This window comes from Ruditapes philippinarum, unplaced genomic scaffold (assembly GCF_026571515.1).
Source record: "Ruditapes philippinarum isolate M1 unplaced genomic scaffold, ASM2657151v2 ctg1636_1_1_1_1, whole genome shotgun sequence".
Classification (NCBI taxonomy): Eukaryota; Metazoa; Mollusca; class Bivalvia; order Venerida; family Veneridae; genus Ruditapes; species Ruditapes philippinarum.
Genome location: NW_026863136.1, coordinates 33496 through 57486, shown reverse-complemented (window position 1 = coordinate 57486; position 23991 = coordinate 33496). Strand labels below are relative to the sequence as shown.

The following is a 23991-nucleotide window of genomic DNA, read 5'->3' as shown; positions in this document are numbered from 1 at the left end:
AACAGTATCATGAACTAGCACAATCATTGTGCAGTTCATGATACTGTTTAAAATGAAACTTTTAACTGTTCGTTATCAAATTATCAACTTGTTGTATAGAGATATATTTTGTATATTATTTTGAATCCATTTGACACTTTAACTTTGTTTACAATACATGTATATGATATAAATATAATTTATATTCATTTCAATCAGTACTCCTTTCTATACACGTTTCTAACATTATGATATTTGGCCTTAGTTTGCACGAAGTGTTGGCACTTCAAGAGATAACACTTGCACCTTCTCCAATTATCGCTGTTAATTATCACTCATATTTCAAAGTATACCCAGCTAAATAAACCCAAAAATAACGTATTTATAGCATACTTTGACCTTAAACACACCTAGTTATAAGACAAGATGTGGATTTTGGACCATGAAGCTCATTATGTACAATCAAACAAGAAATTAAGCAAATGGGCAAAAATTAAGTCTTATACGCGTAGTCAGTCAGTCATAAGTAGGCTCTTTGAACGGTCGTTTGAGTGTATGGATAATAAATAAGATTGTCTTTTTTTTTTTAATTCTGGCAACTACGTTCTTTATTTTGATATTTTGTTTGTTTGTTTTTTTTGTATTGCACCTCAATATTTTGGCAATCTGTTGAAAATCTTGGTGATTACTCATCAATAAGCGGAGATACGTTAGCAATTGAGAGAGAGAGGAATGTAACAGTTGGTGGTTTTATACTCTAAATACACTTCTTGTAGATCGTTGATATAATGTTGGTACAGTAACATCTGAAAGTGAAAATAACAACAATTCATTAACTATATCAATTGTATTGTTTGTTGACGGATGCATTAAGGAAGTAAAGAATATTTTGCTTATATATAAATAAGTAGAGAGATAATATACGAAAGTGAAAACTTAATATATCTCGAGAAGATTTAAATAACAGATCTGAAATTACTGATATTGAATATAACAAAAGTGGAAAGGTTAAAATAAATAATGCTTTAACAAATTAAGTTATACTATTATCCTGCAACATAGGAATCAGTGATGTGAAACAGTATTTGTTTTAGATGCAAAACTTTAATTTCTGGGATTTGTGAAAATGTGGAATTAGATGTAAATCTACAATAGCTGTATACTTGTTTTTCATATTCTTAAAGGAAAACTTATTCTATAAGCTATGGGTTTCAGAATGTGCATTGGTAAGTTACAAATTATAAGAACAAATCATTTCATATACGATGCATGCAGATAATTTCCTTACCACTTATAAATGTCATTGCGAGGTAATTTAATAAAATATTTTCGACATAATTTATGCATTTATAATCAAATTTAATCAATTAAATAAGAAACCAAAAAGAGAATCAGAAAGAGGTCTATATTTTCATAAAGTGAAGAGGCATCAGTACAATGTTACTGTGGTATAATTAATGATATTGTATAGTAGTGAAAAGTAAGTTTCTCGTATACATCAACATGAGTTCAGACAATAGTGATGGCATATCTGCTACATGGAAACATTTATAATAAAGGTATGTGCGGCATTTAAGTGCTGACGAACAGAAACTATGTCTCTCTGCAGGGGAACATGTTTGGCAAATTATTCTTAATTGAATAGCTCAATAAAACGGGTACTATTCATATACTCTTGTATCTGCTTATACGCAAATGACGTCACACTACGTATATTTTTGTAATAATTAATAAACGCTCGTGTATAAGTATTGTATTAATACAGTTGCAAAATTACAAACCGAAAAGTAGCACTTTTCTTGGTGTTTATTACTATAATGCTTATTTTATACCCCCCCCCCCTTTTTTTAAATGAAATATACGTAGCGACATCATAAAAAAAATATATGACGCTACGCTGAAACTGTTCATGGCGACAATAAGTAATTTGTGCTATAACAGGTTCCCAAATTTGTTATACTATTTTGACTCTGTTTCGTTACTTTAAGTTTTTATTTTCATTCAGATTCTTCACAGTTAGAATAAGGTGACTAATTTATTTAGTTCCTTAACGAAAGTCGCGAAATGTCATGGTAAACTTAATTTCTTTCACGTAGGTACATTGATATTATAGGCTAATTTGTTTCTTTTGCTTTTTAATTAAAACATAAATACATAAATAACATAAATAATTTTATATGTTTTGATGTCCATCAAATGGACATATGTAGAACATGATTATCAAGTATTTAACTTACAGGGACACGACTGTCACAAAAATGAAAATAATATAATATGCTATTTTCATTGAAATTTATGTTGATTACATAATAAATAGAAATGTTGAATCAACTTACGCAAGAAAAAGCTTACTGATGTTACTAAAAGGAGGGAAATTTTCTTTTTTCATTTTTGTCTGCCCCAAAATTTTTAAATATTGATAATCAAAAAAATTTTTTCTAAAAAATTTCACTTATTGGGAAAATTTTTGGGTTTTCCAAAAAAGTAACCCGCTACAGGTATTTGTTAATAGGTAGAAACCCTCCCCTAGCATTTTTTTCCTGAAAACGTTTTTTTGTTAGGGTAGGTTGAAAAAACCAAACATAAATTGGGTTTCCCGAATAAAAAAATTGTAAAAATCTAACATCTCAAATTTCCGAATTGTCCAATTTTATTTTAAAAATGCAGGAACAGTTCCCTTTTAAAATAATATTCCCTTTTTAAAAAAAACCGTATAAAAGGGAAAAGTAAAAATTTCCTTTTATAAATTTCCATGTTTATGTCCAAAAGAAAGTAAATAGATGCATACCCTATTTCATTCCCCCTTTTTCCCCGATAAAAAAAAATAAAAACCCTACTTATACACACAAAGTTTATAAAGTAAAAATAAAAAAATGCACCCTTATCCTTTTTTTTAAACCCCATTTTTGGAAAAATACCAAAATTTTTCCCTATTCCAAAAAGGCAAAATGGAGAAGTAAAGAAAAGACACAAATGAAATGGGATTGAAAATATTTACTGTCTATGGTTTTTACACGGGTTTTTTAATTTTTCTATCCTATTTAAAATCCTCATTTCAAAATTTTAAAAAGCTTTCAAAATTTTAAAAAACAGGAAAAAGGGAAAAAAAGTTTTACTGACAAAAAGTGACCCCAAAGATTTTTAAAAATTTTTAAATGTCTGAAATAATTCGGGAGAAAGAAGACAAAGCCCATTTTATTTTTTCAAAAAACCCATTGAATTTTGTTACGTTTTAAATTTGAATTTTATAAGAATACCCTTTTGTTTTCTGTTTTGCGGTACATATTTATCTAATGAAAAGATGTTATCCATCTGGCCGAAATAATAAGTTTATCTAATTTTAATGCTGAAATGTTGATATAAATATCAGAGGTGAAATGCTTGCGTCCAGTTTTAATTCTTTGTATTTAAGAAAGAAAAAAAAACATTTTAATTGCTAGTAATGCTTAATATGTATAATTCATAAAATATAATAATGGACGTGAATTAAATTGGCTAAGACCTTCATATAATTCAAAGGGGAAGAACTCCGTCAGGGATATTTTCATATTTTTACAATTAATGTCCCTATGTACATCGGTAAAGAATAACAGTTTGACGAAAACAAAATTACATTTGTTTACAGAGAGTACCTCCAATTCACAGGCATTGATATAGCGTATTTTGCACATATATATGTGACGTTTTAAATAGTTTAAAATGATCAATCGAATGAAAAGAAAATAATGATTATAAAACAAACAACAGAAAACAAACGAAATAAAATATAAGCTAACACTATTTGCACGATGTTACGCAATTTCTATACACATTTTAACACGACTATGTGTTTATACAGTCGAAACATGCATTTACTAAGATGCACATAGACTTACTGTGCGTTTATTAGCAATAATAATTTCTCTGCATCAACCTATCCTGACATAATTACAGTTGATACCTAATCAACACAAATCAGGTAACATGCATGCCTGGAAAAGCAATCAGTTATCGATTAACCTAGATAGTAGAGTAACTAATTAATGCGTCTAGGAGTAATCAATAACCCAGTGTTTCTGCAACAAGTGCTACTGATCTTGGTTAAAACACCTCGAGAAAATTGATTTTGTTTTAATTTCTTTTTTTCTTTCTTCAAAGTTAATTAACAGTAACTGTTATAATTGCATGTATAGCAGTTCTGATTTATATGGAGGTATATAAGATTCCATAGATTAGTTTAGAATGATACTTTGAGAAAGAGAATGTAATTAGAAATATATGAGGTCATGAAAAGAGTAGAAGTGGATCTAAACAGTCATAATGAGTGCAAAGAGAGCAATGGTATTAGATCACCTTTCGAACTGCAATAACAGAAAAACCTGTGAAGATGTTGCCATGTGTGAACAAATCAGAAGTTTTTGTTAACAATTGCATTTGTAAAAAGATAAATAAAATGCTACAAATACATTCAATCTGATAGTGTTCGATAAAAAAATATTAGTTATAAATATTCTAACACAAGTTATATGACGACCAAAATATATTATACATGTATTGCAACAAACAAACCGTTTTATATACGGTCATATAACCTGTCAGAAAGTTTTATAACGAATTTATAATACATCAAACTTCCCTTTTTTAGAAAAAAAAAGAGATTTCTTTAAAAATTGACAGCCGCCGTGTAGAATTATAATTATAACTATATAATCCAATGAAAAGCGACGCTACAAACGTGCAGTATTATAAATGATGATATGCTTTGATGTATCTAAGCAATTTGGCACATTTGTGCATAAAGAAAAATAGTCATACATTATTCAAGACTTACAGGATTTCAAGGTCACCTTCAGACCTATCTCTTACTCTACAAGACATCTATTATTTTAAAAGCTGGAACAATACCATACAAATTACACTTTGTTTATTATATTAGTGTGTACTGTTTCTCCAAGAACAGAGCGCCATTGTGATATATATACGTTTTTCTCCCGATGATATGTCAGAAACGTCTAATGTTGTTTACATGTTGTCATATCTGGAACTTGTCAGTAAGAATGGTGGTTGAGAGAACTTTGATAGACGTACAAACAGATTACAAGATTACAGATTATATTTACTCGTTTGTTTAACGATTATCTTCTCAGTCTATGATACTGGAGCGGGTTTTTTTTTTATTGATTTTGGAGCTTTTCTGATAATAGTGAGCAAAGCAAGAATAAACGATGCGGTCTATTTTATTATCTAGCTCGAATTGCGTATAATTAATACAGAAACTCGCATTACCACCCTTTGTGTATTGCATGTACTTTATTACGTAACTTAGCATTTATTGATTGAAAGTACAAGTTTACAGAAATTATGTTTCTATAAATAGTGAATGTTTAGTTTAGTTTTTAGTTCTTAGTTTAGTTTAGTTTAGTTTAGCGTGACTGTGTTATAACTTGTGAATCAAAGTCGGCCAACTTCGAACTATTCGTACTTAGTAAAATGCGACTGGTACGTCGCTTCATGAAAATAAACATATTAAAATTTAAATACAACATAACCCTATTAGTTGCGTATTGTTTATTAATTATATCTTATATTTTATAATTATTAGGTATTTTTTTAAATATGTAAACACGCATGACTGATTTATTTAGAGTATAAAAACAGATGAGCTTTCAATAACCTAGAAATTAAATTTCGTGCAACAAAACCATTGGATCTTATTCAGTGTCTAAACTCTTCGTTGCAGACACATCAAATGCTTCTATTTTACGCAGTCTTGTTTAATTTCTAAGAATCCTTAAAACGTGCTAAAATGCTCATAAATCTTTCCAGAATGTCTCAATTAGAGGGAAGATTTAGGAGTAGTAAGCCTAGGGCATTGATTTCTTAAACACACAAGTCTAGAAGTGTGATCAAATTCAAATTATAAAGCTATTAAAAGTCCAAGATGAATACTTGAACAAGCTCAAGTAGGCGTGTTTTAATACCAGATAAAGTCTTGCTTCAATATATTTCATTATGTAACTGTGTAGCTATTTTAAGTATTTGGTTCATTATTAATGTTAAGGATAAATTAGATAAAGGTCAGTTATGTAAATGTTTCGCACGGATGAGTTAAAGAAAAATAGTAAAGTGGTGCTCAAACAAATTGTCATTGTATTTGAAAATTGAAAAAAAAGTTATGTGGTATACCACTTTTGATTTAGTATCATCTATCTAAAGTATCCATTTTTTCTTTTCTTTTTATTTTAGAAATTGTAATTTTCTAAAAGCTTTGAATGGATCGAAAATCGAATGATAAATGTTCTTGTCACATATAAATACAATATTGCGATAACGATGTGTTACATTAGAAGCGGCAAAAGACATAAATGTTATCTTTAAAAACAATTTGACAGATGAAACAACACCTAATGACAAAATTGCTGTGGCAATACTTCCCGGGCAAATAAATTATTCAGAGATTTAATTTGCTCTGCAAATCACGTGGAAATATATTCTTTCAGTGGCAGCTATTTCTACTTGACACGCTTTCACTGCGTAAATCGATTGAGCCAGCTGGAATGAATAGAGAAATTTTAAATTTTAACAAAAACTATATAGTTTTTTCAATTCAAAAAAATGGGAAAACCGGGTTCCCAAATCTCCCCTAGATTCTATATTTAGTATCAGGCTCCAGAACGCAACGCTTCATTGCGCATGCGTGCACGCGCCTTGTGGGAAATTAAAATTGAAATTACGTAATTGTTGTTCCCCTGATTCTATATAATGTTGATATAATGATGAGAAGACAAATACATTTTGATTTATATCAATTTTCAATTTTCTTGGAATTTCATTCCAATTGGTCTGCCAATGAAGTCTGTAATTTCTGAACAGACAGTGCAAATGTGCTATGGCTGATATATTGTACTAGTGCACAGATTTCATTTTAACCTTGTTCAGCAGACGTGACACAATTTCTTAAAGTGTATAGTTTAAGACATTTGTGTAGTGAATAGTTTTGTGAAATTTCCTTTAGTCAAAATATGATTTTCATTTGTTCATTGTGTTATAACAGTTCCTTTGGTTGTATAATGTATTATAATTACCATTTGAGTCTATCCCTACAGGGACTTTGAGCTATTTTTTGTGAGGAAGCTATCCTAATATTTACGTCGCGTCAGTGGTTCTAGTCAGGTGCCAGTTTCTGACTGAACTAATGCAAGGAAGGACACCTGGGGTCTTCACTGGAAAGTCGAAAAGCACTGTGTTGCTACGACGTAAAACTCAATCAAATGTGTGCCTATAATAATTTTAATCTCAAAAGTCAAATTAATATAAGCTCAAAGTTTGTATAAATGATTCAAGATAAATCTTCGTATTTGTATTCATAATATCACCATGGTTATACTTCAACTGCAGACTCTGTACCCAGCGTTCACATAGCAGGAACTTCTGGAGCGAGCTATATCAAAAACATAATTCAATAGACATATAGTCATTTTAGACTACGTAGAGTAATTTGATCTGGTGTCGGTAAAACTTAGTCCTTATAATTTACAGTAGAACCATGCATTGAGATCAATTCAAATGAATAAATACTCGTATAGCTATAAAATTATTAAAATATGAATCACGCACCTGCCTGTAAGAATATTTTTATTAGATATTCAGATAGCCTGCAGATTACCAGAAGGTAACATATGTGCTCATAATCTATGTAGTATCTGTATATAGTTGTTTCTGCTAGAACATATACCATCTTAGAAGCCATAAAGTTCACGAAAGGTTTAGCAATAAAATACGTATAAGAGAAACAATTTTTTCTCGGCTGTTAATTAGAAATTGTAATCAATACAAGAGCTAGATGTTGAAGATATCAATTCATGATAACTATATGAGTTTACAAAAGCATTACGTTTGCATGATGCAAAGGCTTACACCGTTACTAAAATAAAAAAATTCTTGTTATCAAAATAACAAATGCATCGTAAAAATTTAAAGTGCATTACTGGTATCGAAGCAGTATCCGTCGGCTAGTCGACAATACGGTTATTTTCGTTTATCGCAACTCTTCAAAATTGAAGGTACGGCTTTTTTCAGAACGCTATCATCAAAGGAAACGCTCGACTGAATTTCTACTATCAGAGGTAAACATTAGATATATTCGTTCTTACCTTTAGATTTTACAACCAGGTGTGTTTACATTTTTCGCATGGGGGATTTCACGTGCTACTAATGCGCATGCGCAAAGGATAACTCTATTAGGCCCTAATTAAGACAAGTTTTCCCCCTTTACCGGCGAAAAACAGACGACTTTTCAAAAGTCGCCAAAAATCATTAAAATCCATAATAATCAATCAATATAAACTAAGACTTTGTATTTTCGTCGTTTTTGACCAACAGATCTGAAAAATAAAAGCGAAAAAGGCATAAAATAGGAAAACCGCTGCTCAATTTTTCTAACCAAGGGAGGCAACTCTGTATATCATAGTCTGTACTTGTGAACAGTAGGTTGTTTCCCGTAAAGAAGGTTATTTTTATTCTGGGGCACCATATGGGGTGTTTAGGATGATTAACAAAAATAAATTATAAAATAAAAACGGAATCAATTTGAATTTGATCTTTAATATTTGTCATGCCGATTTTACTCACTATATGTTAAAAAGTCATTTATTCTTTTTTTATAGATGCCAAAAAAATACAATGATGACGATCTTATGCAAGCCGTGTCGGCTGTTAAAAGAAAACAATTATCAATATCTAAGGCTGCACGAGAATTTAATGTGCCAAGAACAACCGTGCATGACCACGTGAAAAATCCGGATGTTAGGACGAAAAAGGGCCCAGAAAAGCAACTGACAAAAGAGGAGACGGATGGATTGGTAAATTTTGTATTGTACATGGCTGGACAGGGGTTTCCTCTTACAAGAAGGATGGTGAGATGCTATGTTCAGGAAATTGTGAAACGTTCAGGTATGTAATTTCAAACCTAGTTGTTTGAACATTAACATATTCCTACATTCAGGTGGAACTAAATATGTCCCCATTAGAATGATCAAAATAACTCTTTTTTCTCATAACAATATCAGTTGTTATAGTGTCTCACACATATCAAATCAAATTATCATTTCAATGAAATATATATGTATATAATTATAAGGACTAATGAAATCTTAATATAAACATAACATAATTTTCTTTATGAAAATCCGAGATATAGCCATATAGTCAAAAGTAACGTTTTTTAATGTTTCATTACAGGACGCAGTTCGCTCTTCAACTTGAGTAAAGGTCCAAGTGACGAGTGGTTCAGGAAACTGATTGCTGATTATCCGCAGCTTGCGTTTCGGAAGCCGGAGAGCCGGGACAGAGGCAGAAACAGGATGTCCAATAAGACGGTTGCTAGTGATTTTTTCAAATTTTGGTCAGATATGTTGGAAAAGCATAACGTCATGGACAAACCATCCCAGGTGTGTTGAGAGATAGCAATACTTACTTTTCAAACAGAATATTCTTTATAAAGATACCCTTTGTAAATCGTATGCACTGGACGGCAAATCCGAGTAAAGTTTTAACAAAGTGTAGACGTAAATATTTTTAAATAAAAAAAGTATATATTCAGCTCTAGTATGCGTTTTCTTTTAATTAGATCCGTTTACAAAGAAATTTTTGTTTCTTCAGCTTTTGCCGACTATTCTATATCCGTTTTGGGCAGCTTATTTAATTAAAATATTAAAATAATACCGACTAAACTTAATATATTGCAAAGAAGTATTTAAGAGACTTAGCGGATTTAAATCAACGTACTGCAATCACGTTTATCGTTGTTATTGTAAAACAATATTTATTTAAGGTGTACAACTGTGATGAGACGGGGTGGTCGGGAAAAGAGTGTGCAAGAGAGAGGGTTATAGGGCCAAAGTCTGGTCATGTATTTCAACAGAATAACATGACAAATGACCATGTAACTGCCCATTTGTGTGTGTCAGCCGATGGGAGTTTTATACCTACCATGGTCATATTTAAAGGTGGTTTCCCGCACCGGAACTACAAAGATGGTCTACCAGGTAAAAATATCTTTAACAATATATATCTTAAAATATCTACATTGTACTTGCACTCATTTTAATACACAATATAATATACTAATGTGTTACCAGATGCAGAGCTGCATCAGTACTAAGGGTGTAGTACTTAAGTACCAGTACCAGTACTTGGCAAATTATGCAGTACCATTACCAGTACCAGTACTAGATTTAAGCTCGGTACTGCAGTACCAGTACTTTTTTTGGTGAAGTAATTAAGTATCAGTACCATTACTTTTATATATTCATCAAAGTTTGAATAAATACAGTGTCAAACAAATAATAGCAAATATTATTCAGCAAAGAAATAAAATCATTATTTACTTTAAAGCTGCATGCCTCCAGATGACCCAAAATATTTCAAGAAAATTAAACTTGGAAAAAAATTACTAAAACTTTGAGAAAAGTAAACAAATTAAAGATTCAAGTGATAAATTATATCTTATGTGCAATTAATGACTGTATTTTGTAGTATTTATCACCATATTTCTACTGGGTTACTAACGCAGTAGGGGCTATTTATGCATGTTTTGACCTTTTTTTGGTAATTTACGTGGATTTTAAGTGCCGATTGTAATGTGTCAAGTACTTTCTTTGTTCATTTAACAATATTTTGCCTTTAAATACATTTTCAAAATATTCATGAAAATTAGGATAAATCTGGAGGCGTGCTGCTTTAAAGTTAACATAACATATTTACAACTTTATAGTTTTAACATACTTTTTACAAACAATATTTACAACATATATTCATGTCATATCTAATTGTTTAGTAACCAGTCAACTGTATAAATACAATGGAAACATCTTTCATTTAAAACACAACAGTCTTTTGTTGCCTTTCACACCTTCACACCTCTGTTCAATTTAAACCAAAATAATTAACAACTTTTTATGGTGCTAACAATATCACTTTTTTCACTTGAAATGGGATTTTTTTAGAATAAAAGAAATTTAATTAGTGTTTATTTTGCTCTTTTACTAGTAAATACAAAGTAATAAAAAATTTTAATAAGGATATTTTAGGGTAAAGAGTTATTGAGTCTGTTTATCTTAATTTAATTTTTACTTAAAGTCTTTGGTGCTTTTTATGATGAATTGAAGGAATATTGCAACAAATTATCTTTAGACTTGATAACTTACTTTTTCACAAAAATAAAATATAGTTAATGTATTTTACAGCTTTATTTTATGAGAAAAATTGATGTTATTTTTAATTTTTATCAAAACCAAAAGTACTGGGTAATGCAGTAGCAGTACCACTTTTTAAGACAGTAATGCAGTACCAGTACCAGTAGTAGCAAAATTTTGTAAGAGTAATTCAGTATCAGTACCAGTACTTGCAAAATCGCTGCAGTACGTACTGCAGTACCAGTACCAGTACCAGTAATGCAGCTCTGACCAGATGTATCGACGGAGTGTTTTTTATCCTCTTAATATTAAGCTCATGACATACAATGTTTCGTGTTCACGTAAAAAAATCATAAAAGCCATTTATAAAAAAAGATAAGTAACTTATTTTTGTTAATTGATTTTACACCTACATTATATTAAATATTTTTCACGCATTTTCCTTCAGGTTCATGGCTTTTTAGTTCCTCTGATAGTGGGTATATGGATACGGAACTATTTCTTCAGTGGTTTGTGAAAGCATTCGTGCCCAATTGTGGTAAAGACCGTCCAGTGATTCTGTTGATGGATAACCACGAGTCTCACATATCATTACCACTTGTGGAGGCTGCTAGGAAAGAGAATGTGGTACTTGTAGGACTGCCGTCTCATACCACACATTATCTACAGCCTTTGGATGTGAAAGTTATAGGGCCTTTGAAAGACAAGGTATCAAGGCTTGCGTCAAGCGTCAGCTTTTCACGTCCTGGCTGTAGCATCGGCAAGTCACGTTTGCCTGTACTATTAAGCTATGCCATAGACCAGACAGCCCCCAGCACTGTTAAGGATGCATTTAGATTGGCTGGTATAATGCCAGTCAATCCAGATGCAATTGACACCAGTCAGCTGGTACCCCCGTCTTTCCCTGTGGAAGAACGAGGAGATAATCCTACCATTACATGTGAGACATGTGGGCAGTTTATTGGACAAAACCCACTGGTGAAAAGAGGTGTGGTTCCTGCCTCTTTGGCCGATATATTGGTACCACCACCTGCAAAACCAATGCCTCAAAAGAAGAGACCCAGCAAGGCTGTGACAAGTGCTCGAGTTCTATCTGGAGATGAAATGCTTGAAATATTAAAGGTATAATTTTTAAATCAAATATTATATTTACCAATACAGATTTATAGTAAATGGTGTGTAGAATTTTGTTAAATTCCAGTCATCTTTTATAACAGTGTATTATAATTATGTTGTTTAAATCACATGATTTTTTATATTATTATAAATTTAAGACCCACAAATTTTAGTTTTAAAATGAAAATGTAATTAGTTTGACTTTTCGAATTTCCAATAATTGCAGGAACGTGAAGATGCAGAAGTGAAAAGACTGGAAGAGAAGAAGCAGAGAGAAGAAGATAGGGAGATGAAGCGCAAACAGAAGATAGCTGAAGATGAGCTGAAAGCAGCAAAGAAACAGAAAAGAGAGACTGAGAAAAATGAAAGGGAGCAAGAGAAGTTAAGAGAAAGAGAGAGGAAGGAGAAATTTGGAAAGTTAGCTGATAGGAAGTATACGTGTGGTGTGTGTGGTGTTAGAGGAAGAGTGTTTGATGAGCAAAATGGTGTTGAGTGGTATGGATGTGATAATGATTTGTGTGTTAAAACTGGTTGGTATCATTTCGAATGTTTGAGTGAGAGCGAGAAGAAACTTCTGAGAGAGAGTTTGGATGAAGATGATGTGCAGTGGTACTGCAAAGCCTGCTTCCCACGTTTCTATGAGGAAGAATGATAAACACAATATATGAAGAACTGAGAACAAAATGATAAACTTTATTTCACTTGTTTAATATAAAACGGCAAGTTTATGCTTAAAGTATGTTGGATATTTTTATTCATGTTCTGTTACAAATTGAATTTTTTTCTTTTTATATGTGTTGCAGATAACATTTATGCAGAAAGAATTTATTTAGATAGATATTTCGTACTTGTAAATTAATGTGTTATTCATGAATACAATAAAGTTACACTCTGGGTACTAACATACAAAATACGGCCGTGGAAAGTAGTTAGTCTTGTTTCAATGACCATGAGTGAAAATGAATAACAAGTATTTTTTTTCTTATGTATACATGTATCCGTATTTAAATTTTCTCATCACACATTATAAAATTAATGAAATACTAAATAATTTCCAAATAATAAACATATTTTTCTGAATGTGACCCGGAATTGTCGACGACCCGGAACTGTCGAGTTCACTGTAATACGTAATGATATTTTCGGCAAAAAATCACTGCATATGTAATATTTAATCTCATCAGAATTTCTGAATATTTCATATTAAACCCCTATATAAAATAATACTATTTGCCTAAATAGGTCTTTAAAAAGTCTTATAATAAAATAAATATCGATACCGATTTAAAAACCCGCAAAATAAACGATTAAAAAAATGTGTCGGAAACTGCTTCTTTAGCGCGTCAATTAAGGCTAATTTACACCTCCCGTTGGAGCCCCTTTTGTAATGCGCATGCGTACTTTAGGAATCCGGTTTTTATTTACAATAACAAAGCGTGACCTGTACTTAGTCATATCAAAAGTTTATTTAAATTGGAGACGTGGTATTTGGGAAAATTTTAAATAACCTCATATTTTTATCGGAAACTGCTTCGATACCAGTATATCTATTTCAGGTAGATTAAATATAAAAGTAGCTTTGCTTTTTACATTAAAAATAGGCTTAATGTTCACATTAACAGAACCATACTAACACTTGGTATTGCATAACATGACATGCTTGCTTTTATTTTTTTCTAATTCTCCATTTTTTATTGTTCCGCATAATAATTGAAAATTAACGGCTGAGGAGGGTGCAATATTCTTTAAACTAAGACATTTAGTTTCATAGGCGATGTATACGTATGTGTTTTATATCATAAAGAAAACGAGTGTTGAAGCACCACACTAAATATCGTATTCCGACAAGTCGTTTGAATGATTTTAAAAGTTTTAATGCTAAAATCTTGGTCTTCACCTGCCGAAATGTGCTGTAAGAAGTCTAATTATTCTATTTTTTCAAATCGATTTATATACGATCATGAATGAAAAAAAATGTGAGAATCGCCGAAAAAAGTGATATTTGAGCCGCGACACGACAAAACCAACATAATGGGGTTGCATCCGCGTAGTCTGATCAGGATCCATGCTGTTCGCTATCAGTTTCTCTACTTGTAATAGAGTTGGTAAGCGAACAGCATGGATCCTGATCAGACTGCGCAGATGCGCAGGCTGGTCTAGATCCATGCTGGTCGCAAACGCACTATGTTGTCGTGACGCGGCTCATTTGTCTTTTTTGCAAGCGTCTCTAGAGGCACTGTGAGTGTTGAGTTTTATTTAAACAGCCGGGTTACCGTTGATAACCTGAGCATCGCAATGCATAAACTGAATAAATTCCAGAATATTTAAATTGAGTTTATTATTACTATTAGACACAATGAGCAATTAACCTTCAAGTCAAATTTAGGTCAATATTTATTCTAGTGATTTAAGAGCCCTAGTAATAATAGGTCTCGTTTAATAATTGATCATTACAAATAGCTATTGGATTGATTTCAGGGAACAATTCTCTCAAATGTTTACATAGAACAAAGAATGATCAAACAAAAAAGGTTGAAGGAAAATTACCATTTTGTTATAAATCATAATAATAAAAGCGTTATCAGAGAAGCCAATCATTTGCTTTAATGTTTATTTTTATCTCAACCCTGTAGCAATAGCAATAGTCTTTTAGTCTTTTTACAAGAGATTTTAGCATGGAACCCTTATTATAGACGTACTAAACTTTTTATGAGCGTCAATTTAGTAGGGTAATTTTTAGTTGGAAGTTGGATATTCGAATAACCAACTACCTACTAGGTGGTAGTTGGTTCTTCGTTATTCCCAACTATTTAACTGAATTTGTTTTGTAGAGTTTAAATGGTGAATTTTGTTCGCACATAACAAAATTATCGGAATGCGTCGATAATTGAGATGCACTGATAAAACATGTATTACAGGGTTAGAGCATCCAAGGAAAAGATTACAAATACCAAAAGATATATGCAACATGATTTCACACACGAATTATAAAATTGAAACATATCAATAAAAAAGCACTTTGCAGTTACTACTTTATGAAATAAACTTCGTAATATTGTGCAATTTGATAACAAATGGTTAGGCTTTAACTTTTATACACATCTACTTAAGAAAATCCCTTTAGCGCCGAAAATAGCCTCACTCTCTTATGCAAAAATATATTATCTCTTATGACGCCGGAAATGAACACAAGTATCTGACACTGTCGTAGTAAAGTTTACAGTCATTTGCGAAAGATAAAAGTACGACATATTTCCTCGTTTGAGTTGTTATTTTGTTGATAACTCCGGATAAAAAGTTAATTTGATCGACCTTGGAAAAACAAACTGGTTTTCAAGTAAATTATGGCTAATAAAATATGGTGAATATTATGTGTGTGATTAAAGTGATTGTGAATTCTAAAAAGTGACAGGAATAATCGTGTTTATCTTAAATTTACGACAATTCATGCCAGCTTTTCATCATTGTATTTCAAGGCAATTACATTTAAAAGCGAAACGCCCCGGAATAATTACAGCATGCACTCTCTTCATTCAGTCATACTTGATGTGACGCGCACGTGCTCGTTGTTTTTTCAAATAATGAGTTCATCAGATTTCTGTTCTTAAACAGATCAAATTAAAATTTACAACTTCGTACAGTAGTCACTTAAGTTAGATGAATCTTACTATATACATGTATGATATAACGTAAGATTCGTCACATGATATATGAGAAAATTCAATAGTTTTTGTTTTTAGATTGAACTTTATTACCAGTATCTTTTAAAGTTTTTGTTAATTCTTACACGTTGTTTACATAAACAAATCGACTATAATAATGATAAAATTTTGATCACATGTTGAAAAGTCTTATCAATTTACGATACGTGCATTTGTTAAGATATCAAACGTTTTTTTTTTGTACTGATGAGACAAACACTTCATCAATATATTCTATTGCACATCGTAAAATGCAATTTATAATAAATGAAATATCAAGAAGAGATCCGTTTTTGAAAATGTCAAACACTTTTATTGCCGTGTCTGCTTTATGAATATACGTCTGTGTTATTTTTTTATATATATACTTAAATGTCATCTATTAGACTAATGTATCCATCATTTATGATACTTGTCATGCAGAATGTTCAGTGCAGTGTATAATCTGGTTTGAATTAGCGTTAAAGTCATCTGCATTTTAACACATTATCTTAATATCAAACGAACGAAAGCGGAAAAAGAGAATATTTCAATTAAATTTTGTTATTTTCTACCACGGGAGATGTGCTTTTTTGAGAAGGGATATACTATACAATTAGAAAGTTGCTAACTTTATCTTGTGTTTACATTATGTGAGATTAACAGAAACAAAGACTTTTGTGAAGTGATTTCGTGCAGTGATAAGAAACAAACGCCTTCTTATATTTTGTGCATGGTTTTCACATTTTATTATTCATCAGTTTGGCTAACGATTATCTACAGTTTTAAATAATGACATTTGTGTACCACCACAGAGATGTTGACAATTATGTTATTTCTAAAGTTTAGTTTATAGATTATTTTGGAATCACGCAGAAGAAAAACATCTTAGATGGAATGGGAGGTTAAATGTGAAGTTTATTAACAGTTTACTTCATTTCTATCTTTCATATTGGAAACAATTAAATAAAGCAACTTTCGTTGAATAGTATATAAATATCTAACCACATTTAAGTGTTAAAAGTGCCTTAAAAATGGAAACAGTTTGGCAAGTAAGGGAGGCAAATGGACATAACAGAGGGGAAGGGGGACAACTCTTATTTGAAGACAGTGGCTCAGAAAGTAAGTCTTTGCATGTTCTGTCCTGTAAGAGGGAATGATAAAACATATATAGTGCAAACTTATCGATTTATATCGAGTTTATGTAGCTTCTATTATTCCAACTTGAGTAAAATAACTTAATAAAATTTATGAAATAGATTTTCAAATGAAATATTATATTTAATGTTTTAGGATTAATAAAAGAGTAAGTATAAGAATAATAAATCTTTTATGTCAGTAGTAAAAGTTTTATACCGTGTTTTAATATAAAGAAGGAATAAATACACATGTATATTAATCGGATGAGATAAGTAAAGTAAATATAGATTTTATATAGACGATAAAAAAGTAAATTTCATAAGTAATGGTCTTTGAAAATTGGAATTTCAAAAAAAATCACAACAAACAACAACAAACAAACACGTTTATACGGTGTACAGGGGTCTACATCCGGTGAATATTTCACATATGAGTCGCCCGTTCAATTAATTACATTACTGGATTAATACGCAGCCGTATTCATACCAAACAAAAGCATATCTGGCGTTAACTGCAGGAAATAACTAGCGTTAAATCGATAGTAACATTATACTTATTAATATAATAATAATATAAAAGATAAGCAGTACATGATTAATTAACGGCCATACATCTATAATCACAAGTATAGGAAAAACCAAAATCGATCCATGCAGACATGAAAATAAACCTTTCATTCAAACTTTTCATTACTTTGATGCAGGTAATATATCTAACACATTTTTTCAATTTTCATTTTATATCTTTCTGTTCAAACAAGACCGTACGCTCATTAAATTTGTTTTTATGATTTCAAAGCTGTGTATTGTTCAATTTTATAGTCTACAATATGGTTATATAAAACTGTCAGTCGCGTCTTTGATGGGGAAAAAGGCAAATTAAAGTTCGAAATGGTTTTATTTGGGAAATTTTATAGGACGTACTCGCTTGAAAAGTATATTGAACTTTGACAGTGGGCACGTATATAACTCTCGATTTGGTTCACGCAAGAAAGGAAATAAAATACAGTAAAGTACTCTGATTTACTTCTGCACAATATTTGAAACATTGATAATCTAAACTATCATATCATATGTAAGTTAAAAGAATACTTACAACTTGAAACACATAATAAACTGTATTTGTTTGTTTTAATTAGCTGTACGGCGCACAAACCCAGTTAAGGTCATATGGCGCCGAAACATAAAAGACAAAATTTTGGCTAACCTCGGGTGTTACAAGCTATAAGCAACACAAGGGGTCAAACTACTTCACCTGCTGGAGCTAAGAGATGCATAGACTCCAATAATTCGAACCCATTTAGTTGCCTCTTACGATCACGCAGGGTTAAAAATTCATAACAAAGTAATCAAACGGATGTGTGTTCCGTTTGATTTGTACCAGCCCGTTCTCATTTACATAAACACGGTGTTGTTTCCGACACAGTCAATGTCTTATTTATCTAAAAGGCATATCATCCAACCACCAGGATATCCCAGCACGCATCCGGGAGATTTTCTTGTAGCGTATAAAATTACAGAGTTTCTCAGAAGGTAATTACATACGGTTCGGGAAGTTTTTTATCGATTCCTAGAGAGACATACAACTTATCTTTCCATCTTATACAGAACTATCTACTCAAAACTAGGCTCATGAAAAGTACAGTATTCGGTACTTTGTGAATATGTGTTCAAGATAGTTTGAAAAGGGGATAAGTTTACAATAAGGCGTTCTAATATTGGTATCTTCTTCTGCTTGTATTGGTTTTGTTTGCTTCAATAGAAGTTTGTAGTTTTCTGTAAGATTATTCCAAAAGCTTAACAGTTTGTGAAGGTTGTATCGGAAAATGCGGCACTGAAATTTTCTGCGAAATTTTTTCCTCTTGTTTTACAGTGGCATATATTGCGTGCTCAGTTAAATGGGAAAATCTGGGAATGTAATTGTACAAGCTAGCTTTCTAGGTTAATTCTGTTTGTAAACAGTAGTTTAGGAATCTAAAGGTGCCTAGTTTAAAATAGGCTTGGATATTTTTTATATTTCATTATCTGTAATTTGTGATCTCATATATCTATCAATAGTCATCATTAACGTACAGGAGTTAATAGACTGTGGAAATGTATTAGATGATACGTGCATTACAATCGAAATAAATTTCACTGATAGCATTTGGAAAGCTCTTGTTATAAATGTCACTGACAGCTCATTGGAATAAAGCCGATCACATCACGATTTTAAAGCATTGGTGCTGAAATGGTTTGCAACATTTAAAGTTCACAATACACTATCGCTAGCAGACTCTAACGTAGTTATAAATTGTTCAGTTAAATAGTTTTAAACGTTTTGTAAAAAGTTTGTGATGGAAAATATGGATAGCCAGTGGCAAGCCCAGCCAGAAGGGGATTTAGAGCACGGAGAGCTGCTAGGTGATGAAGAACCAATGGACCATAAACTGGCACACGAGCCTGAACAATATCAAGATCACGAACACGATGTTGAACATGGAGAAGTTGCCGAAGAAGGTAATAATAACGTAAATGATATAATGTAATTAGATAGGGCAACTTTGGTAGCATTTAATTATAATAAGTAGGTAGGTCGTGAAGTTTAAACGAGCATTACACTAATTATTGTCATTACAGACCAGATAAATATGTTTAATTATCAGGATTATAGATAATTATGTATGATATTTGTATGGGAATGTTACAGAGAATAAGTGGACTCAAAGTAAAGCATAATTTATATTCTACATTTAATAAATATACTTAGAGAACGTAATCAATGGTTGCTGAAAACCAGCTCTGAGAATAATTCAGCACGCAATAAAATGTAAGGTTTTATAGTTTATGTATGCAATTAACGAGATTATTCATGAAAATAAGAAACAAAAAATGCAGCAATAAAAGAAAAAAAATGTAAAGTGTTGCTAGAGGGAATAGAATTAATGTTTTTAGTAATATCTTTCGCCTACTTTCTTTGCTTATGAAAGATATAAACTTTCAAATCATCAGAACACCGAGTAGGAATCATGCTTAGTCAATATACATTGTAAAAGTTATGATCATTTATACATTGTATTTCAACACAAATATAGCAGAAGTTTAAACAGTGGTTGTTTAAACAGGCCTTTACAAATAAGGCGATAATTGATTTTCTAATCAGAGCTAAACGGTCTTAGGTGGTACAAAATATAAAACTAGTCGATATGTTACCGCGGGGAACAAATATGTAGCAAATATATATAAAAGTGATCCATAAATATGTTCATGGTTTTATAAAAACAACATATGTTTACTTGTTGTTCATTCATTTTTATATATTCGTAAAGGTTCTTTTAGGGAAGTCAAAATGACTAGTTGTTATTGACGACTAAGCACTCTTGCAAATCAAATATCATCATGAATATGTGTTGTTTATTTTGTTCTTGTTTTAGTTTATTTGTTCATTTCCTTATGTCGAAAGTATCTAAAGATCACTTCGGTTGCCTGCATTTCTATACGATGTTTCTTGTATGGTATATTTTCATCGACATTTTTCCAGTTCTAATTCCCTCCAGAAATGAATTACAGCACAGAGGGAAACTTTTTCATCACCCCTATTGTCAGTTCTTCTGACATATAATATATTACTTATATTCTTTCATACAAATTGCTAGTTTCTCAAGAATCTGAAGAAATATTCCCGCGGAAAGGTCACTTGCTGAGACATACAATTATTCGGGAAAGAAGTCTAGGTCTAACTAAATTGAGGAAAGTCATTTCTGTACGTTGTGTCTATTATTACATTACTCTCCATCTGGTTTCGGAAGGGCATTTATCACACATGATATTGGTTTAGATGTCTAAGTATCTGTCGATGCCAAAGTCATTTAACTTCATATGAATGATAATTAACAATTGAATTAGCTTTAAATGTGAAAAATATCCTTATCCTTATTCATGAGTCAAGCGTTTACGCATACGCATTGCGTCTATAAAACGCTTTCATGAAAAACAACTTCAGGTATTTGAATATAAAAAGGTCGTTTTTACTATTAATTCTAAATTAAAATGCATGGTAGCTATACACATATTAATTGCTACATACTGAAACTGATCTGTTTTTGTGTAATAATGAACGGAATTTGGTCATGTAATATTAATACGCATACATGTCCTATTCTTCAAGATCATTTGCGATTATTTTAATATTTTCAAAATCAATATTACCTTCCGAGTCTGATATGCAATCTAATTGAAATTGTATTGGAAACCAACGTCATATTTATCATATATCGTAGGGAATAATAGAACTGACTTTACCTAATCAATATTACTATACAAGTATACTCCATGATTCCTATAGACGTATTACTCCGCCACTAATAATACATCTCATTGAAGATCTGAACAGGCCATTTTAAGATAAACATGCCGGTGATGAATAGCCTATTTCGTTATATCTTTTCGCGTAGGAATTTAATTCTCTTACTGATTTGTTATTTGCATGCGTAGACTCCGTAATTTTCTAAAAAGGATAGCTATCATGGTCTGTATAAATAAATAAGATAGAAATCCGAACTTGTTATTTGTAACTACCGTACTGAAAAACTTTACTGTTGTTATTATACATGCAAGTTAATTATGATGATAGAATATTGCAACAATCTATAGAAATGGTTCAGGCGTTGAAAAAATTATTACAAAGACAAAATTTTCTCGAACTATAATTATGATAAGGTTTTGGTAGATTAATAAGCCAATGAAACACCTTTGAGAAACAACTGCTAAAGATTGATTGGTATCACATAGTTATCTGAACTTGAATTCGAACAGTTCTGCTTATTTCAAGGGCAGACAATTCACAACCGAGGTTAGCAACGCTTTTTTTCTGCTATCCATGTAGCTGACTCCGTTTGGAGTGAGTGTTCAAAATTCGAGAATTGGTAATGAATTACTTGTTTTTGTCATTTCGTCGCCAATTTTCTTTTTAAATTGGCAATTTCTGTAAAGAATTTTCTTGTCTTTGCTCATTGTCTGAATGAAGGAAACACAAATATTTATTAATGTTTAGAGGAATTGAAAGAACTTTTGTCAAAAAAAAAAGAGTAAAAGCTAAGGTTTGTAAAAATTATGAATACGTTATCTGCTCTTGAAATGAACGGAAATAACAAAACAAAACAAGATTTGAAGGGAGATATCTCCTAAACAATGTCTGTGACACCCGGATTGTGTTCGCTTAAAAACATACAGAGAATAGGAATCAATAAAGACAGTGAAAAATAGAGAAAATAGGATTCCCTAAAGAAAGTCCAAAACGGCAAAATTAAAATTGTTGCAGGCTCGATTTGATTGAGCCTGCTCATGGACGGTACTGTCAAGCTGAAACTTTTCTTTTTACTTTGCAGCGTTTATTATGCAATATGTCTATATATAACCCATGTAAACGCCTTTAGTTACCATTCTATATCTATATCGATGCAAAACCTCATATATTGCTTCGTGTCTTTCCTCCTACTTTTTACTGATTAAAATGTTTCAAGAGACATAATCTATTCTAGAAAAGGCTTCAGCCATGGGGGGAAATAATGGCGACAATAATGAATCTAATGTTTTAAAGTATTAGCTCATTCCCCTGATAAATCGACAACGTTATATTACTTGCAGAGTTTGTAATTTACATCTCTTGGTCTTGATTTTTGTCGTTAGTTAGATCGATATGGTTATCTCCGGTTTTACTTTTTACCCCTTCGTTATTTTCACGTTTAACAAAAGTATGATTATTATCAAATTTCAATCAAAAGTAAACACTCATGAAGTTCATATATATTTACAAATCCTGATATCAAACATGTCAATATTAAAAAAATACGAAATTTCCGCGGAACTAAGTGCACGCTTTCATTTTGATTCCCTTTGATTGCCCGTACTTCACTTCAGTGTTGTTAAATTTTTTACTTTTCCTTTGGTCACTTTTATATGTTAAAAATTGAGTCGTTGCTAGGGGTCACGAGATAGTGCATATGTTTATCCCTCATGTACAGATTCAATCAAACCGAGTCTGCAATGCTTTTTATTCACCCATGACACATGTCCTTGCAAGGGTCTTCAAATATTTGGCAGAAAATATACATTTACTTGTGTCCAGTTGAATGATTAAGAATATTTGCTTCCCTAGCAATGCTTCCAGTATGGAGTCTTTTCACAATTTTAAACATTTCTTCAAGTAAACGAGTTATATATGTTCCTTCTTCAGACTTGAATAACCATAATTGATTGCATTTACATTTTTTCCTCTTGTCTTCTTTTACAAAAACTGTATGAGTTTTACTCCGCTCGTTTACCATATAAAATTTAATAACGAAAGAGAGGAACCTTTTTTCCTTAGAAGCCACCAAGACATATGATTTAGTTATTCGACGATCAATGCCATACTTTTACTGCTATGAGTAATCAATACCAATTCTTAAAATGTGTTTGTGCTCTTTAAGATGGATCTCGTATTTCCAGACAAGTAATTCCTAGCAGACATTCAGTTCAAAGAGCACCTTTATATCTTCTGATTTAAGAAAGTGTCATGCACTATTAGATTAAGGCTTAGAATGACAATAACAATACACTGACTTTCAATTGTAAAACTTGTTAGGAAAATGTATTTGAAAAATATCTAATTTTCTAAAGCAAAATGTTTTTATATCTTTAGAAAAATAAAACACTTTTATTTACCTTGCATTTTGCCATTATACATGTACAAATATGTATTACTTGACCCGTGCTATATATGAATCAGTTTTATATATATATATATATATATATATATATATATATATATATATATATATATATATATATATATATATATATATATATATATATATATATATATATATATATATATATATATATATATATATATATATATATGACATTGTTACGATAGAGCTA

General features: G+C 31.3%; 2 protein-coding genes across 12 annotated transcripts in view; both read left to right on the top strand.

Moving 5' to 3' along the window:
* Positions 1-23991, top strand: part of LOC132721247 (uncharacterized) — a 90483-nt gene that overhangs the window by 41238 nt on the left and 25254 nt on the right. For 2 of the 11 annotated variants that reach the window (XM_060705514.1, XM_060705515.1), the window contains exon 1: positions 16533-17071. The exons of 7 other annotated variants lie outside the window; for them this stretch is intronic. In XM_060705514.1, the coding sequence (XP_060561497.1) occupies positions 16984-17071 (88 nt within the window). In that variant the 5' untranslated portion in view covers positions 16533-16983. Of the gene's footprint in view, positions 1-904; positions 1206-16532; positions 17072-18764; positions 19588-23991 lie in introns of those variants that run through there. 2 more of the 11 variants (XM_060705519.1, XM_060705512.1) reach the window with 2 other exon arrangements.
* On the top strand, positions 8028-13814 carry LOC132721246 (uncharacterized). Its single transcript, XM_060705511.1, has 5 exons — positions 8028-8910; positions 9199-9407; positions 9791-10004; positions 11602-12275; positions 12496-13814. Exons 1-5 carry the CDS (start codon positions 8625-8627, stop codon positions 12919-12921), a joined length of 1809 nt encoding a protein of 602 aa, XP_060561494.1. The 5' UTR covers positions 8028-8624; the 3' UTR covers positions 12922-13814.